We start from the raw sequence: 16,479 nt of genomic DNA, 5'->3' as shown, positions 1-16,479 counted from the left end.
ATGTAAAGTACATTTATCTCCATGACTATTTTATAGCAAGAGGGAAAAACTGTAAATAAAGCCATAGATTGCCACGTAAGGTTAAGTTAGGTTAATTTGGCCAGCGTTCTTCATCTCTTCCTCACCATCGCGCTGCCACAGCAGCTTACTCCCAAATTCTTTGTATGATCTTTGATTTACAGCTCTATAATACCTAGCCTCGGTGGTCTCCATATTGGGACCTGATAACTTCTTGTGAAAAGTATAAGGTCTGTTTTGTCTGCATTAGCCCCTAGCCCTTCCCGAGATGCGCATTGGTCAATGACTTTGAGGGCGTTGTTCATCATATTACTGATAGTGTCTAGATACTTCCCTGTTACTACTATGGCTATTTCGTCTGTATGCGCCACTAGTTTGGATCTTTGTTCCCTCGAATTCCTTTAGTAATTTGTTGAACGTTAGTAGCCATAATAGGGTTGAGAGTGCGCCACCTTGCGGTATACATCTGCATGCTCGTCTGGTTACCCTAGCGCCATTTCACTACGCTCTTATTTCCCTGTGGCTTAAAAAGTTTTTAACCCACGGCGAAACAGTAGGTTCTGCGCCTATTGATTCAATGCTATTCATAATAGCTTTGCTTAAGAAAGACGTGCGGTCAGACCTATGGGCCTGTATTCTTTAGAGAAAACCGGGTTGTCCGCCTTCCTTGGGTATAAAAAACCCTTGCTTCCCTCCGCAGTACCGGCACATTGCTCAGCTTCAAACAGTAATAAAAAATATCGCCTTGAGTCACGGTATCACAAGGTGAATAGCCTTCTGAAGCAAGACAGAGAATATTCCGTCTACTTCCGTAGATTTGTGATGCTCAAAACTGTTGACTGGCCATTCTACTAGCTATAACTCCCTCACTAGAGAGGGCTGCCGAGTCCATGCATCTCGGAAAGTGGGTGTTGACTAAGTCTTCTAGCGACTGCTCGCATGGATAGGTCCAGCACCCGCCACCTTTACGTATAAGGCTAAGTGCGCTTGGAATTGTGATTAGAAGTTTCCTATGACGGACCACCTTGTAACTTTGGCACATAAACTCTGGTAAAATATCAACCATTTCCATTAAAATCTTACTGTAAATGAGGTGGCCATTGCCCGCAACTTTGTATAGGTCTTTCTAAGACATCTGGTCGCTGCAAAGTTTCAGCTGTGTTACTTTACGTCCGCGTTTATCATCATGCTATTTTATAAAATTTCGGAGTTGAGATCTCACAATGAACGTTCTTCTTCAATGTTTTAACGCTTAGGAGCTCGCCTGTAGAGTCTCCGATCCTTAAACATGGGTCCACCATATTTTCAAATATACAGCCATTTCCTTCTCTAAGATTTGTCCTTCGTTTTCACAACTGGTCATTTGAAGTAAAAAGTATTTGGCAACTAACCTACTCATTAACTTGAATGTGAAAAAACATCGTTCAAAGAACAGAAAAAGCGATAGACTGGATTAAGAGTGGCGAGGGTGAGCATGATTGCTTTTAGGCGTTCGTCAGGTCTGTTGCGCACTTCATACGCCTGAGATAAGATTAAAATTTGAGAACTTCATCTAGAGCTCTGGCCCTTGGGAGTAAGAACCGCGCTCTAGCCATCATAGGATGCTAGCCAATGAGCATTAGAGGGAGTTGTGGTCTTTTCCTTTTTAAAGTAACCATGAGCTGCCAACTCTGCTTGACGATATTCGAATCGCCGTCGGTTCAGCTTGCAGGCGTTAAAGCTCTTAGATAATTAGTTAGATTCAGGCAGAAAAGACAGATGCACAAACTCCAATCGTGTTGAGCAGGCTTTAAGACGTCACCCAGTTTGTTGTACTTATTAGTAGTAAATTCTGTCGTATGACATTTGAGAAGTGCATTTAATATGCCTAAGTGTCGCCTTTCTACACGCAGGTGTGTGTTAGCTCAAGCTGAACAGATATGTTTTATTGCATAATTTCAGGCGCTATTTTTATAACCACAAGTAAAACTGAGAAATGGGTAAGACTCTTAAAGGCATTTTGAAAATTAGTCTACCAATATGTATAGCGGACAAATTTTCAATCTCCAAGCGACTGCTGGATGATGGAAGATTTCCACACGAGCCCGGCAATAAATTTCTTAACGCGAATGAACGCTTAAGATATTTTTTGTTCAACGTAAGAAATCTAACTGTTGGAAATGCGTATGTATGTATGCATAATAATTTTCACCAAAAATTTGGCATTTTTCTCTTTATCTGCATAATTATCTAGGCCATCAAATAGAAAAATCAATCATTGAAATATCACCTCAACGCCATTTCATACAATAACAACCACAACAAAAAAAAAACTAACAAATGTTGTTTATAACCAGTGGACCATTTGCTCTGCTACCATCATTCACTAACGTCAGCAGCGCAGTCTCCGCTCCTAGTTCTGCTATGACCGACGCAAACACCGTATACTCCGCGCTCGCAACCTCAACTTCAACGCCGACGCAAACGTCAAAAATTAAAAGAAAATGTTAAAAGTGAAATTTTCAGTGACGCCCCACAATCGTTGACTTTGTTTATAGTAATTTTACGAGCACGAAGCTGTACCAGCCAGCATCCATGCATGCGCCTGTGTACGAGTATGTGTGCGTGTGTATCCTTTCAACGGCGTGTGAGAGTGTTTGAATGGCAAAGCGTTACTCAAACCAAATTTCCGCTCATTATTTTGCAGCGACATCGGCTAAATTGTTCCATTGCAATTCCACGACATCCTGCCAAAAACTTCGTTGGCTTTTGTCGCTCTCGCTAAGCAACTCTCTTCTGGCTAATTGTAGAGTTCTCTGGCTCCTGCTGCCGCTGCTATTGCTACTAGTGTTGCTGCGTCTCCACTGCTTCTCCGCTGCTTCTTCTTATACTGCATACTTCGTCTTCGCTAACTTTGCTGCGGCTATTGCCATCATTCTGCTCTGCCTCTTCTTCTTCTTGTGCCTCTTTTGCTGCTTCGCCTGCTGGTGCTGCTGCGGTCGCCGTCCAAAAACAGCATCCAATTTTCTGGCCGAGCAGCGTGAAAAAAATGTTTTGCAAATTATTTCTGCGCAGAAGACGCAACCAACTTTTTCACTGCTCGCATACAAAAATTTCTAATAAGCCAGTTTTTCAGTGAAAATGTATTAAATTTCGTTGGAAAAAAACACAAATCCATGTGTGTGTAAGTAAAAATTTTAAAATAATGTGAAATTTGTGCATTTCAACCCCAAAAAAATATTAGTAAAAAAAATTGTGCAATATGGCTTGGCCGAAAAAAAGTTTGCAAGAAACGAGACTCCCAAATTTAGGCTACGAAAAGCTGTGGAGCAAAGTGGCGAATAGGATTGGATTGCGAAGCACAGTGAAAGCAAATTGAAAGCAAATCGAAGTGAAAATTTTTATTTGGAATGAAAAGGAGTGGTGAAGAAATCTGCCACAAAGTTTTTCGGTGAAAAATGAAAGTGAAAATTTTGCGTTGAAGCAAGTGAAATTTGTGTAATTGTGGTAAAAGCGAAAGTTGGATTTTGGTAGAGTAACGAAAAGTACTCGTGATTGGCAAAAATACAAATTTTCGCTGCAGAAAAAATATACCAAAAAAGAGGCGTGTAATTTTTAGTAAGCTAATTTAGAAAAATAAAATAAAATATAAATACGAAATGCAGACAATAAAAAAAAATTTATGTGCAAAGGCATATTAGTTGCATACCTACGTTTTCTCTTACGAGTAGAAAGCATCGAAAGCCTTGATCGTCTGGGTACCAATCCCTCCAGTACCACCGTTAAGTAACTATGTACCTCGTCCGTAGACGGAGTAAGCACTAAACTACATACATATATACATGTAGTGGCTCACAGTTTAAATCGTTAGAATTCACAAAGTTTTACATGCTAAATAATTTATGTTATTTTTTTATAAAAATATATTTCATGGTACAAAAAACACTATAAAAACCAAAATTCCAAATATTGTACAAAAATTAGGAGAGTTCAGCAAAAGACTTCCTTTCATTTTCATAAAAATTTGCAACTTCTGCATAGATCAAAAAAAAATTGTTTATGCGTTATATAAAAGAAAATGCGCAACACCCTCAGAAATTAACTGTAATTTTTAGCTATTTGAACTTAAGCTTTATCAGACTAAAATTTAAAAGACTACAAAACTGCATACCCGAAATTTCTAAAAAAAAATAAAAAATTTTAAATTTTTCATGAAATTTAATGAAAACTTTTCCGAATTTTCCTAGTTTTTATATGTACACATTTTTATAAAAAAAAAAATAACATAAATTATATACCATGAAAAACTTTGTGAATATTAAAAAAAAACTTTTTTTTGGCTGCACTATTTAGGACGTGAGTCACCACTGTATACGTTGTATGTCCGTTACTGTCCTTATGCAGTTCATGTCCACAATTGGTCCTGTGTAACTAAAGAGTCTATAGTCGAAACCTTCAAAATCGACTAATCTCTGTTCAGCCAAAGCCGGACGGTAATAGAAAATATGTTCTGAAGTCGCATCGTCTTCAAGGCAGAGGCGGCATTCAGGCTTGACGAGTTTAATGCGCTTTTCATAACGAGTGATATTATCGGTGACTTCACTCCCAGCTAGCTGCATTATACCAACGACTGGAGACCTAACCTTTATAATTTCATATTAATTGTTGAAAAAATGTCTCGTCTCATTTCCGGACATCCAAATTCCGACTCAAGTTTTGGCAGCTTCATAAAAATGGAAATGCTGCTCGAAGAGGCCATCAACTATCGACCGAATGTAACGACAGTAGGAAAAGCAATATCTGTTGAATGTGGCGGGTGAATTAGGACATCACATTGAGACGCTTCAAAGTTTCCTTACCGTTTTTTTTGAAATAGTAGATCACTGCGTGCTAATCCCACCAGTTGCACGCTTTGAGTCCACCATTTGTTGTAACAAACACGCCCGATTTGCCTTTAGAGCTGCTTTTTTTCAGGTGAAAAAATTGTTTTCTATGTTACTTGTTCTGAGTTCAAATGGAAGCCGATTTGGTTTGATTTGCACCATACCCGTGAATTCTTAATATTTCAGCGAGTTTTGCATGAATCTTGGTCCAGCAACGTCGCATTATATTGCTAGAATCTTAGTGTACTTTGGGCGATTCACAGAAAGGAGGTCCTGCTTTTTAACATGACACAAGTTCCTCATAACGAAACTTTGTGAAAGGCTACAACCTTTCAAGAGTCGACAGATTAGGTTTAATCAGTGTGGCATAATACTCCAAAAATCTAGCATAGAGCGGGAATACGTGTTGGCTTTCTTGAAAGTTGCCTTCTGAGGTACTGCTTTGAACACAACTTAAGGTCTTCTTCCTAGACTATAAAGAGGAACGACATTTGCCTAGGCAAAATAGTCGCATCTGGTAAACCGATGGCTCCAATATCGACCATGGTATTGTAACGGTTTATTACCCAGAGATAAACAACTCCAACCTGAGGTCAACAATATGGAACTTATGAAGAAGAGCGGCACCCCTTTCCTTGAAGCTATATGAAGCTTCGGCTGAGCCGGCTTGGGATTGCCTTCTACTACATATTAATGGCCGCGGTACTTACATGTGGAAAATTTGGATGATATTTTGGTGAGGAAAGGGCAGTCAAGGGATACATACGCCTAGAACTCCTCGGTTTATCACGGAGCTGTGTAAAGTGAACATACCAAATTTTGCTGGCAAATTATGGTCAGTATTGCTGGGTGGCGAACTCAGGAGATAAAAAAATTGATAAAAATCGACATTCCACAAATATCAGCTAAGAAACCTTATGCCTATTGATGAAGTAGGTAAAATGGTCACTGGCTTTCTAGCTGCGCATTGTAGGGTATTGAGGCATATGCCAAACTTGTGTTTAGCCCTTTTAGGCTGGCGCAGGCTGTGCCCGGCCTAGGTTGTAATATTTATGCTGATATCAAAGCGGCTTTAAGATATTTAGGTGCAATCGAGATCGGTTAGGGAATGCCTGACTTATCTCTCATTCACTTCTGGGTATTTTCAAATCAGTTTAATATGGGGAAACGAGTGATACTGCTGATCATCAGGGCTGTGCCCAATGACCGTGAAGCTGTGCTTATCAGAGGCACGTCAAGTCGGATAAACGAGAGGAGGATCGTCGTCGGTGGAAAGAGCTTCTTAGGTTAACAAAATGGAAAATCTCCATCTCCAGGCTTTGTCCTGAGGAAATCCATTCAGTATTTTCAAATCAGTTTAATATGGGGAAACGAGTGATACTGCTGATCATCAGGGCTGTGCCCAATGACCGTGAAGCTGTGCTTATCAGAGGCACGTCAAGTCGGATAAACGAGAGGAGGATCGTCGTCGGTGGAAAGAGCTTCTTAGGTTAACAAAATGGAAAATCTCCATCTCCAGGCTTTGTCCTGAGGAAATCCATTCAGTATTTTCAAATCAGTTTAATATGGGGAAACGAGTGATACTGCTGATCATCAGGGCTGTGCCCAATGACCGTGAAGCTGTGCTTATCAGAGGCACGTCAAGTCGGATAAACGAGAGGAGGATCGTCGTCGGTGGAAAGAGCTTCTTAGGTTAACAAAATGGAAAATCTCCATCTCCAGGCTTTGTCCTGAGGAAATCCATTCAGTATTTTCAAATCAGTTTAATATGGGGAAACGAGTGATACTGCTGATCATCAGGGCTGTGCCCAATGACCGTGAAGCTGTGCTTATCAGAGGCACGTCAAGTCGGATAAACGAGAGGAGGATCGTCGTCGGTGGAAAGAGCTTCTTAGGTTAACAAAATGGAAAATCTCCATCTCCAGGCTTTGTCCTGAGGAAATCCATTCAGTAAGACTTAAGACTGTCGCAAGCAACTGGTTATTTCGCCAACTGTGTGCAGGAGAATAAGGTGGAATCTTCTCAGCATTTTTCTCACGAGTAGCGGTTCAAATACGAGTACTTCGGCTCCTTAAAAAACACAACAACTTAAAGAAAAAATCTGGCGAAATTGAAATCATTAGCTCCGTCCATAAAAATCCAGCTCGCATTACAATTGAAGCCCCCTGAGATGAGAATGTATGTTCATTCGTTACTGTATTTGCTGACTGCGAGCTACGAGTTTTCAAGCAAGAAGAAAACCATTTCTCTCTTGAGGAGCAAGTAAACCAATGTGGAGTCATTGGACCAAACTTTTGCTAAAACAAAAAAAAATATGCCAAAATATCCAACAAACGGACTATGATGTGTTCAGCATGCATATAACAAAACAAAAATACCAAAAAAAATATATTTGTGTATAACTTCTGACCTCTCATGTCTGTACATTAGAGTGCTTTAAAAAACAAATTGCGGTTTTTTTCGCCGGAACTTTAAAATTTTTTATATTTTGGGACCTTAGCCAAAATATTTCGGAAAAAATTAAGATGTACGACAGCTGGACTAATTTTAAAGTGCTTCCAAAAATTATTAATTTCATTCCGTTGATAAAATTTTCAAATATTTGTATGCAGATCTTTAAAGCTTAAATTCTTCTATCATTCAAAATATTTTTTTTGGAAAAAAAATTTTAAAATAATTTTTTGGAAAAAAAAATTTAACACAATTTTTTTTTTTTTTGGTTTTGTAGGTATTTTAAAATGGGTCACTTGGATCTTGGAAATCTTAAGATATAATAGATTTTAATATTCCGATAATAAAAAATACTGCACCGACTTTTTTGTATGGAGAGTGATGCACTCTAATGTACACATTATTTATAAAATATTGACCAAATGTTCAAATTTCCAAATTCTTTTAATCTCCTATTTCCAGGTTTTCCAGTTTTTTAATATGAATCATGGTTGTACTCCGCCAACCAGAAAAAACACCATTGAAGGCATGGAAATATCCATAGTCCATGCCACGCCATAAACAAACTCAATCTTAAGCGGTGGGGAGGCGCAGAATACTGAAAAAATCCACAAAACCTTGTTACAGGAAATTTAAACAAAAATGCAGAAAAATGTGTCAACCGCGCCGTCGAAAATGTTGCCAAAGTGCTGGAAGAAATAGAATTTTTAACCAAAAATCAACGGTGCAGTCTCTGCAAAAGACTTGAAAGTAGTGAATTTATATAACAGAACCAAAAAAGAAATTAAGACACAAAAAACCAAAAACCAAAAACAAAACAATTTTAATTAGAAACTATCAAACAACATCTCTTAGCGTACGTAAAACACAAGCGAAAAAAATCACCGCTCAACATCAAAAAACTAAGCAAACATTAGGCGCCGAATACAGCACACATTGCGCACTTCTAAGCGCTCTTCACAAGCTAGCCCACTCGCACCCGCTCTGTTCACCACAAAATGCCACACTGCACTTCAACGAAGTCCACCGCTACGTCGTCGCCATTATTGTCCACTTCGACGCGCAAACTACTAGGCATTGCGCTCCTTTTCTTTGCACTGAGCAGCTGGACCACGCTTACACCGGTCGCATGTCAGCGGCCGCTACTCAATCACACCAACTACAATTCGATTGCTGCCGCGCAGCAGCACAATTACTTGGGCAGCGGCAAACAGTTACGCAATGGACGCACGCGCGACATGCCCGTACCACAAGCGACCATGGCAACAATGCTACAACGCGGCATGCCACTCTATGATGACTTCGATGGCACCGATGGCACGCGTCTACCGCCACTGGGCGGGCGTGGTGGTGGTGTACGCGGTGATAGCAATCGGCGTCGACTTAATCTATCCGGTTTGGGTGCGCGGCCAGATCGGGGTAGCGGACGACGTGGCATTGAATCGTTACGCAAGGAGCTGATGAAGCCTTCGGTGGGCGGACCAGGTGGTGGCATAAGCGGCAATAGTGCGGGGTATCCATCCTATTCGGCGACCTCATCGATAGGCAAAATCGACGGGCTGGGTAGTCTGGGACCGGCTGAACGTTATGGCGATCAATTGCGACCCGGTGTTGGGACTGTATACGCTACACATTTTCCACCACAATTTATTGGCAATCAGGCGGGTAAGTAAAATGAGGCGAGGTGTTAAAGAATTTGAATATTTTTATGAGAATTTTGGTGTTTTGCTTTACTATCGCTTGCAGGCACCATTGACGACAAGCCACTGCGGATGAGTCCAAAGAAGTCTTACAATTCAATTTCGGAAATACGCAAATTGAATAAGCAACGCTTTACGCCACAAGGGCAAGCCGATGAACCGGATGGTGGTGTCACAAATGGGAACGTCGATGGCGATGATATGGAGGTGGACGAACACAGAGATCCCTTGGAGGTGATCAAAGAGAAAATGCGCAATACAGCGCCCAAATCGGTGAGTTTTACGCACAACACAAATATCCAATCCGCCAAGCATCAAACGCAGACTTTCCCACTTTTTTTTATACATATAGAGTGAGGTATATTTAGACACTGGCACGCAGCTGCAATTTCTGCGCGTTGTCATCTACACCTTCCTTATTCAACCAAACATCCGCCTATCTGCATATTTAACCCAATCTCTAATCCATTTTCCTCGTCATTCAGCTTTCCTGCCACTTTCTTTCGCTTGCTTGTACCGTGTCCGCAGCTGTGGCGTGTCGTAATCACTTAACGGAAATGAACTTAAGGCATTTACCTCCTTACCTACGTCACCATGCCACACTGCACCGCACGACAGGCCGAGAAACAACCGCATTACATGTTGCAACTGTCACTTTAATGAGCAGCCGCGTGCCACAGGCAACATTTGCAGTAGGCAAGTCCAAAGGCAACCGTTAGCCGTTGCAGGAATAGAAAACAGAAACAAAGTAGTTTCGAGTCTGCGGTAAATTTATGGTGACAGCGGAACGAAAAAAAAAAACGCAAGAAAATAACCACAGCGGCAGCAGCAGCAAGTGTAGCTGTTGCTATTTTAAATTAAAGCGCAAATTATTTGCGCCGCTCCAGGTTTATTTTTTGCCTCCTTCAACAGCCCACCGCACGCCGCAGCCGGGTGTTGGTGTGGCAGACAGCTCTTCTAGCTAAGTACGTTGCATTTTTATTTTTTTGCTTCGAACACGAAGAAATGAGCTTAATTCAATCAATTAGGTGACAGGAATAGCAGAGTCGTTGTCGTGTACATTAGTTAGGCAAAAGTGTTGATAGTGAAATGGGCGATTCAATTGCTTTGCATATACATATGTACATATGTGGTTCGTACTTGCCGTTTCATCAGCTGCAATCAAATAATTAGTGGTTAATGAGAGTGTAAACGAAATGAAACTGAATGATTCGTTTGCTAAATTTGCAATTGATTCGCGAATGTTTACGGTACCCATGAATGCGTTGCGAACTAATCAACTTAAGCCCTAATAAAAGTCTTCTGAAGATTTTCAGAGAAGAAGTAGTTCTTATTAAACTTATTGAACTGCAACTTTGCCGCTGCTCTGGTCCTTCGTTAGGTCCTTATGCTATCCTACAAAGTTCAAGTGCAGTGACTGACTAATTTAGGCTATAATTCATGTTGCACACTTCGGCGAACAAAGCTACACTTCGAATCAACAGAAAACTGCGCAAACTACCAAACCGCCAGCACTCCACTTACTCTAAAAATCGGCGAAATTCGGATAGTCGTATGTACAGCTGAAGCCTCCAAAGTCATTGAGCCTAATTAACTCGGCGTCCTGATTCTAAAAGATCTGAGGATACATTAAAAGTAAACGACATGTCTTCCCTAAAGTAAATACTTATTGTGTACCCGCACGGTAATCAACGCTTTAAGCTCGCAGATAAATCGTGACCTAAATCAGAATCTCTTCGTTGAGACGACGCTATTAGATTAGTTCAAGTTAGAGTGGTTGCCCCAAACAGAACCAAACTTTGGACATAAGCATTGGTGGTTGATGATACAACTGCATTCGGTAACTGCCAACCTATATCGAAAAAACACTGAGTGCGAATTACCGCACATACCTAATTTAGCTTTTTCCACTGATTGCCCTCAGAGTTTGTTGTAAAACAGTAGGTTAAGTAATCTTATGCGGACAGCTCTGAAAAGAGTTCACTCGGAGCCCACAAAGGCCTATTGCGATGCCCAGCGTGTTTCCCATGTCCATCCCTACATCTCTTTAAGCCATCGTGTTTCTCTATCGAACCCTGCAGACCCCCAAAAGAAATTTTTCCTAATTGGCTATGCTCCCCAAAAATTTGAGGAGTTTTCTCCGGATCCTATTTCAGATCCCTTTCTAGCACGCTCATCCGCTTCCACACTTTCCGGAATACCACTATGTCCGGAGACCTAGTAAGGATTGATTATATGTTTTTAAAGGATTGCCGACGATCCCTACAAGCACACCGAATTAGTCGTTGCCTACCCTAAGGATTTGATGACAGCTTGATCTTCAACAAAGAAGGCAAGTTTAGACAGAACTGAGCCAGGCATGCTTACCAGATTTGCCGCCATGTCAATTGCATATACTTCAGCCTGGAAACGCTGCAGTGATCTGGGAGTCTATAAAACTCTCTCAGAGATAATTCTTTAGAGAAGACGCCAGATCCTGTTCCACTATACAATTTGGAGCTACCCGTGAAAAAAGGGATTTCGTCATCGTTTAGAATAATATTAAATTAGACTGTCGGTCGAAGTCAGTTTCCGATCAAGCGAAAGCTGGACATCGTAGTATAAATCTTGAGGAGATCTCAGCTCATCGTCCTCCAAGCCACATGATTCTTCGTATTACCGCGTGGATGGTCCATTACCCCAGCCAGGCGAGAACGGTGGCTTTTCAAGCCCCTGAAATTCCCTTGATTATACCTGACCCTACCCAGGGCCATAATCTTGGATCTCCGTTTGTCCTTGTTTCTGCTTTGTATGTGATCCTATTTTTTATTATACCCAGCATTGTACCTCATCCTCGAATATTCTTGCTACTTAATAAATTTCTGCTCACAATTTCTCTCATTCATCCCACATACAGAGTCCTTACGAAACACAAACGGATGCCCCTTCCTCAGAAATAGAAGATCAACTTGGCGTTAAATGCACATTCGAGACACCCTGCGCCTGGAATTGGTCGGAAGGTCTAGAAGATGGTTTTCAAGTAATAAGTGGCACAGAGCTGGTTAAGAAGAATATGACTGGATTATACCCGGGACCAATTGCAGACTCCACTGAAGATGCGAACGGTATGTTAATGTTTCAAACAAAAAATTTTCTACTATTTTTTACAAAACTTCTACCACCCAACTACAGGCCACTTTCTCTACGCGCGTCTACTACCACTCACTGATCAGGTGAATCTCACCTCGCCACAATTCAGCACCACTATGGAAAAATGCTTCCTTGAAGTCTACATGCATCAGAGCGATATGAGCCATGGACTTTCGCGTGTAGTCGTCGAACCATTGCATTCGCAGGAAAGTTCATGGGTGCCAGCAGAAGTTGTGGGCGATAACTATCGTCAGTGGTCACGCAAATTCTATCGTCTTGGTCGCATATCACGTGACTTTCGCATCGTCTTCGAGATTGTACCAAAGCTAAGCGAAGGACAGAAGGCACATGTGGCTATCGATAATCTGCGTATGGTAAATTGTTTCCCAGAGGGCACCAAATCAGAGAAGTGCAGTACTTCGCAAATTAAGTGCATGATGAATAAAGTGCCGGTTTGTATACCATTACCGCGTATCTGCGACATCACCAAAGACTGTGACGATGGCGAGGATGAATTGCTCAATTGCGGTAAGTTGTGGGCACCGAAGGGGAGATAAGAAAATAAATGGATAAGAAGATCAGTGTGTGATTAGTTGGTGCTGTCAGGGCTGAAATAATTTTCATAAGCCGCACTGATTACAGCTTGACCGCTAGGCAGGCTGAGCGAAACACACGCTGGTACAGGTTCAGCGGCAATGTCAAGTTAATCACGCTCGAGTGGCATTCGTTAGGCGTGAAGTGCTAGTCGGAACTCTCAAAAAAAAAAGAATATACATTAATATAATCACTCATTCACTATTCTACTCTTTCATTTCTTCTCTTTCTCACAGATAAAATTCCTTATGGCGGCCGCTGCGACTTTGAAAACGATTGGTGCGGCTGGCGTGACTCGGGCAAGACGGTGCTGACTTGGTCGCGTCACACTGGTGCTTCCCCCACACATGACACCGGTCCCGATGGCGATCATACACAGCAGCATCTCTTGAATGCTACTGGTGGCTATTATATGCTCGTCGATATGAATCAACATATGAATAATTCGGAGAAGGCTTCACAAATTGGTTTTGCTAGCAATGCTTTTATGATCAGTAAAACCTTTAATCCACCGCCACTGGTGCATGGAAATCCCAATTCGCCGTACCGGAACTCATGCGTGGTGCGTTTTTATGTGCATCAGTTTGGCAAGAATCCGGGTAGCATAAACCTCTCTGTGGTTGAAATGAAGGAGAAGGAGAATATAACTACAACGCTTTGGTGGAGCAGTAAAAATCAGGGTAGCGATTGGCTGCGTGCTGAATATCTGCTACCGAACATTACATCCAAGTAAGTTTTAATTGTTTTTGTTCAAAAAAGTGTGGGGTAAAAGTTTCTGTGTTCGTATGTTCGGTCAAGAGAGACGCAGTAAGATTCGTGAGTGTGATTCTCGGCATGAGTCCATCAAACTGGTGAGAAGATAAATCGCTGAAAATGCTAGGAATCGGTTCCCCCCTTACTCCATTAATATTTCACACCCTTTCCTCACGCATTCGTCTGCTTCGTGGTATAAAAAGATTAACCCTTTCCAGACTGTAAGCCTTTAATAAAAACACTTACCCGATGATTCGAGGAAATCCTCCTTGTTTGAAGCCGATGGAAACATGAATATTCCTAATAATTTTTAAAGAAATAATCAAATTATTTTCCTTTACATTTTTTGCTCCTTAAAACTTTTTTGCTTGCGCTTAGTATGTGTCTTATTCTGCTTTTGTCAAAAAAGGTTGCTTCTAAGAAATATTTGTTTTCCTAAAAAAATTTTTTTTCTTTCAAATATTTTTTTTCAATTTTTTTACATGAATTGTCTCTAAAATTATTGTTTTTTTTACAAATAGATTGTTTTCTAAATATTATCCCGTTTTCCAAGTTTTTAACCCTTTCTGGATTATAAGCCTATAGTAAAAAAATTTACCCGGCGAATTGAGAGAATTATATGAGTAATCCTAATAAATTATAAAGAAACAATAACTGTTTTTTTAATTTCCCCAAATGTTTTTCCTAAAAAATTTTTTCTCCTTAAAACTTTTTAGCTTATACACAGTATGTAGTTTCAATCTAGTTTTGTAAAAATATTACTACTAAGAAATACTTTTTATCCTAAAAAAGTATTATTTTCAAACAAATATTTTTTAACAATGTTTTTTTTCTAACAAATGTTTTTTTGATTACTTTTCTTCGAAAAAATAGTTTTTTCTAAAAACTATCCCTTCTAGTTTTTTTCTGAAAATTTACATTTTCCTTATAAAAGTTTTTTTCTAAAGCCTGGGGTTTTCTCTAAATTCTTATTTTTTTAATTTCTTGTAAAATTTTCGACGTTTATTTAAAAAATAAGTCGTCACACAATTTCCTTATGAGTGGAAAAACTCTTTGTGAAAAATGTTTCCCCTGAGCTTTTGACGAAAACTATCACAAAGCAGAAATGCCGAGAGACTACTGTACCAGCATAATCGACAAGAGTTCTTGCTTTGAGCTAAACGCTAGTTTTATAAATCGATACTAAGAGCGATTTATTCGTCCTCAACAGAAAGAGGTGTAGCGGCTAACCTATCTCACAGACGACAATCACCAAGGTGTCTAACGCTAGCCTACTTTCATCCGACAAATCCAAGAACAAAGAAAGTTACATACAACCCTGTCATGAGTAATTAAAAAATGTACTAATGCTCGCATCGATCGCAAGACAAAAGTGGCCGGCTCCAAAACCTACTGCGTCTCGAAAACTATATTAAGGATCCGGTTTCTTGCAAGGATTATATAAAGATGCTTTCATTGAAATGGTTGGTGTTGGCCTTTATTGGCAACAATTAAGCCAACGGATCTACCAGTTTCGGTCTTCCTGAATACCGGCAAAGAAAACCACCCTGTCCTTCAAAGTTTAAGGAAAGAGTCCTAATTTCAAAATAAGTAACTCAAAACTGCCGATGACTCAGGCGCACAAATTAACTGTGATTCTAGGTATTGCGTCGCTCAATTTACTTGAAGTCTATGGAAAAGAGCAAGCTTAGAAAATACGAAGGCGAGTGTAAAGTCTTGGTCACATCTAAAAAGCTTTGAAAGCAAAGAGAGTATAATTTGTTCATTCTCAATATATCTGACCAAGAACGAGTTACCTAAATCTAGAAAACATCGGGTAATAGAGTTCAACCCAAAATTTCAATCCTCCACATATTTGAAGGGGCGCATGTCACGCGAACATGTAATATCATTGGAAGCTCTGTTTAGTGTCTGCCCAACCTCTCGTCAATTATTTACGTATTCCACTACCCATGTAAAGTAATTACCCTTTAGGTTGTAGCCGACTCAAGTTCCAATTTTCTGTCTTAGAGCCGTCAGTATGTACATTTTTTACCGAACCAAATAAGTGTGTCTGGATCTCTCCTTTGTTCACTTCTATGAATTCTAAGGGCGTCTGTTAAAACTTATTTTTGCCCTTTCCTACAGATACTATCTACACTTCGAAGCCCGTATGGGTATGCGCATCTTCTCGGACGTTGCAGTTGATGATGTATCCTTGAGTCCCGAATGTTTTGGCATAAATATACCGAAAGAGCATCTTAACGGGTATAACTACTGGGATGTTCGGCATAATTTCCGAAGTCCCTCGCATCGAGACTACGAAAATAAACACTGTAAGTGAATATTCTCTAGGAAGGCGTCAGACTTTATAAAAACAAAACCCCAACCTCTTCCTCAACAGATCTACAGTTAACTACGTGCGACACGCGCGGCATGATAGGACCGACACAGCAACAATGTGAAGCGGCCTACAAAGAGAGTAATCAAAGTCATGTGCTGAAGGAGGTGCACGTCGTCGAAGATCAAAGTTCCTACAAGGGCATGCAAAAATGGAAGGTGCCACATGAGGGTTACTATACGTAAGTGCAATCTAATGAGTGAAGTGTGCAACGTAAATTAAATTTTTACACGCTTCCTTACTCTGCAGCATTATTGCCAAGGGCGCCAGCGGTGGCTTGGGTTCCGGTGGCGTGGGCTCCTCACGTGGTGCCATGGCCGTGGCTATACTCGAACTACACAAAAACGAGGAGCTCTACATACTTGTGGGTCAACAGGGCGAAAATGCTTGCATCAAGTCGTTGAGCGCCAAAGAAGACGGTTGCGGCCCTGATACGCCCGAACTGGACTTGAGCAAATACAGTTTCAGCTCGAAACAGCATATGGTGAAGAATATTTATATTGAAAATGGCGCTGGTGGAGGTGGTGGCGGGTCCTATGTATTTCTGGTAAGTATTCCAAATCACAAATATAAAAATGATAATAATATTCAC

At 40.6% G+C, this 16,479-nt stretch overlaps 1 protein-coding gene across 2 annotated transcripts in view; it reads left to right on the top strand.

Moving 5' to 3' along the window:
- Alk (Anaplastic lymphoma kinase) overlaps window positions 1-16,479 on the top strand; it is a 50,347-nt gene that overhangs the window by 28,844 nt on the left and 5,024 nt on the right. For both annotated transcript variants that reach the window (XM_017611022.1, XM_017611013.1), the window contains exons 2-9: window positions 7,794-8,996; window positions 9,078-9,304; window positions 11,928-12,135; window positions 12,203-12,688; window positions 12,991-13,483; window positions 15,635-15,822; window positions 15,891-16,068; window positions 16,137-16,434. In XM_017611022.1, the coding sequence (XP_017466511.1) occupies window positions 8,330-8,996; window positions 9,078-9,304; window positions 11,928-12,135; window positions 12,203-12,688; window positions 12,991-13,483; window positions 15,635-15,822; window positions 15,891-16,068; window positions 16,137-16,434 (2,745 nt within the window). In that variant the 5' untranslated portion in view covers window positions 7,794-8,329. The remainder of the gene's footprint in view (window positions 1-7,793; window positions 8,997-9,077; window positions 9,305-11,927; window positions 12,136-12,202; window positions 12,689-12,990; window positions 13,484-15,634; window positions 15,823-15,890; window positions 16,069-16,136; window positions 16,435-16,479) is intronic.

Source organism: Rhagoletis zephyria, unplaced genomic scaffold (assembly GCF_001687245.7).
Source record: "Rhagoletis zephyria isolate East Lansing unplaced genomic scaffold, Rhagoletis_zephyria_1.1 Rzeph_scaffold_00012, whole genome shotgun sequence".
Lineage (NCBI taxonomy): Eukaryota > Metazoa > Arthropoda > Insecta > Diptera > Tephritidae > Rhagoletis > Rhagoletis zephyria.
Note: the sequence above shows the minus strand (reverse complement) of the source record. Positions and strands in the feature narration are given on the sequence as shown.